The sequence below is a fragment of the Priapulus caudatus genome, unplaced genomic scaffold (assembly GCF_000485595.1).
Source record: "Priapulus caudatus unplaced genomic scaffold, Priapulus_caudatus-5.0.1 Scaffold69, whole genome shotgun sequence".
Lineage (NCBI taxonomy): Eukaryota > Metazoa > Priapulida > Priapulimorpha > Priapulimorphida > Priapulidae > Priapulus > Priapulus caudatus.
In genome coordinates, this window is record NW_014577130.1 from 156,224 (window position 1) to 159,482 (window position 3,259).

Sequence of the window (3,259 nt, forward strand, 5' to 3'; positions counted from 1 at the left end):
ACACGACGGACGACGACACCACCGACGCACAAAACACACACACACACACACACACACACACACACACACACACACACACACACACACACACACACACACACACATACATTGATCGTAGGCATGCAGTCACGCGTCCGATCCAATATCTCGTTACTTCACGCGAGACCTGGCGAGAATCGAAGCGGCTGTCATGTCCACGCGTCAAAATATCGTCAACTTTGTCACGCGTCGCCGCTTTGCAACCAAACAACGAATCGATGAAGGAGGAGGGGAGGAGAAGAATGCGGAGGAAAGAGAGGAAGAAGAGGAATTAACTACAGAGAGCTATCGAACTGTCTGCTATGTGTGCGCGCGTGCTTGCTTGCGTGAGCATGCGTGCGCACGTGAGTGTTGGTGTGTGTGTGCTCGCGCGCGTGTGTAAGGGAAAGAGAGAGAGAAAGAGAGAGCGTGAGAGAGGCAAAGAGAGATAGAGAGAGAGAGAAAGAGATAGAGAGAGAGAGAGAGAGAGATAGAGAGAGAGAGAGAGAGAGAGAGACAGGCAAACCAACAAACTAACTAACAAGCAGACTTACACACACACACAGAGAGAAAGGCATACATAAGCACGCACAGAGCTCTGTTGCTGTTATTATCATGATGTGCTAACTATCATATCGGCAGATGTCCTCCAGGTTTCGTCGTCGTTCCGATTCGCTTTGCCTAACGTGGGTTCCGGCGTCGTTCCGTCAATGCCCTCGCTTCTTGCCGACTGCCGTAACTCTGTTCGGGGCTAGGCCGGCGCCAATGCGGACAAGTTCAGCCGAGAGACCCTGCAGAACGCAGCAGGTCGTTCACCGACCGTCAGTCGTACAGAACAGAGTTCTCTCCGTGTTGTCTCCTTTCCACGTAGGTCAGGAGCGGAGCCTGGTATAGCGCCTTAGCGCACGAGCGAAAGTAGTAGTTCTGAAAGCAGTTGATCCTGTAGAAAACAGAAACGAGACGAGAGTGAACGACACGCGCGATCATGTGCAAGGTTAATCACAGCCGTGTGTTCAATATGTGCTTGGAATACGTCCAGAATTGCGGCGAGGAATTGAGCCATTTATCGGCCATCTTGCAGCTTATTTTCCGAGCAACGCCGATTGCACTGCATGACGCTAATGTCGGCCTGTGTGTTTGAAGCCTATCAATTAATGTTGTATTTTTTATGGCACCAAATCCTCTTTGTTGTAATTTTCATATCCATATAGCCTTTTGATCAATTCTACTCTTCATTGCTGTTGTGTTTAAGTAAGAGAGGATTTCAAACAGTCTTCCTGACCGTTCTCGTATTTTTCCGACTGTACTTGTGCAGCATAAAATAAAAAATAATAAAAAATAATAAATAACGTATTGAAACCCAACCAAACCAACGCTGTATACCGTGGTCATGAAACTATTGAACAAGTTGCTGCGACGCGTGAAGGGTTATAAAGAAGAAATAAAGTCATATGGGCAACTGTATCAAACCATGCGGGGCGATCCCACAGTGATCTTGCGAATTGTATTTATAGACGACCGAATATTAGGCAACCGACAATATGCACCCACGTCAACGATGTTTAAAGCCACTACGCCCGCGTGCGTTACGCGAGTGTATTGCTATTTAACGTATAATGTAGTGTAACGTATTATTTTTGATTGCATGATGTTTTATTCAGGTATTTTTATTGTCATGATTACAGTGTCATTAACGATGTAATATGGATACGGCGACAGTGAAGTTAATAATGATGATGATGTTGATGTATTTCTCTGTTAACTTTTAATGTTACGATGTGATATTTCCCAATGCACGGATGATGCCGTCGATACGTACATTGCATATATATGTGCTCCAATGCGCATACCTACAAGACCTGTTTCTTCATAACAAAATTTATATATAGCAGTGGATCGGATGTGGTGAGTGTGCGCAAAGGCGCTATTATTCAAACATCTAATAACAGACTAAATAACATATTTATATGTGCCACGTGCGCTACATGCGCCACATGTGCTACTATAGGAAATAGGCAACATCACTTATACTGCCATCATAGATAATGGACGCAAAACATGAGACGGTGGATTTATTAAATCAATTTATCTGCTATCAACTTTCACCACGCTATGAGTGACCCCCATCTAAGTAGTCCAGTCAAAGTTAGATTCATCAAGTGATCTGTTTTCCTGGCTTCCCGCCCGCGTGTTACGCAAATATATATAAGATACTCGGCTTCGCTATGAACATAAATTAACGAACATAATAAATAATAAACAACATAATAACAAAATAATAATAATATACGGATATAACAAAAAACCATGGTTTCGCGTGAAATATATATATATCGCTCAAAGGAAATATTGGACTTTGCGTTACGTATATATATACGCAAAGTCCAATATTTCCTCGGAGCCATAAGGTGCACGCATTCCCACTTTTTAATCGTCAAAAGAATTATAGTAATAAAATCTAGGCGGAACTTCCAAATTCCCACAATTTCCGAAAATCGGACTCAGTCGTCTAAATAATGTATCAATAATACTATTACACACACTAAGACCAGAGTGGTTGCGAACACATTAGCTTGAATTTAATCATTGCGTTTACCAGGACACCTTGTGAAGTTAGCCGGTTATTGCATTACCTGCCGATATGTGTCAATATTGTCGTTTACTCTCCATGTTTGTGAGCAAACATGGCGTGCGTGTGGTGTGATTCTAGTTACTAGATGGCACAGATTCGCGGATGTAATATAGTCACTCCGCTAGCTTAGATCAAAACAGTCACTTGCTATGGCAATACGTATAAGAACGGTAAGGACTATAAATGGTTGGACCGATACTAGAGATGTCATAGCGATGCTACTGAATACATCGAATGCGATCCCTAGTAATCTAAGGAAAATTATATATACAACATTCTATTTCTCGCGCTCTTTCTCATTCTTGTTCGCTCGGTCTCTCTCGGTCGCACACTCACTCCCTTCTCGCTCTTTCGCGCGCTCTCTCTCTCTCTCTCTCTCTCTCTCTCTCTCTCTCTTTCTCTCTCTCTCTCGTTCTCTCATTTTCATACTCCCCTTCTCGTTTACTAGTTCACACCCATGTCTTTCTCTTGCCCCGGTTTCCAGACTACCTGCTTATCTCCCTCCCTCTGTCTCTCTCTCTCTCTCTCTCTCTCTCTCTCTCTCTCGTTCTCTCATTTTCATACTCCCCTTCTCGTTTACTAGTTCACACCCATGTCTTTCTCTTGCCC

At 43.5% G+C, this 3,259-nt stretch overlaps 1 protein-coding gene across 1 annotated transcript in view; it reads right to left on the reverse strand.

Moving 5' to 3' along the window:
* Positions 1–569: 569 nt before the first annotated feature.
* The window catches only part of LOC106821338 (ion transport peptide-like), a 42,651-nt gene continuing 39,961 nt past the window's right edge, over positions 570–3,259 (reverse strand). The window contains exon 3 of the mRNA XM_014826095.1: positions 570–958. Coding sequence (XP_014681581.1) covers positions 841–958 — 118 coding nt within the window. The 3' untranslated portion in view covers positions 570–840. The remainder of the gene's footprint in view (positions 959–3,259) is intronic.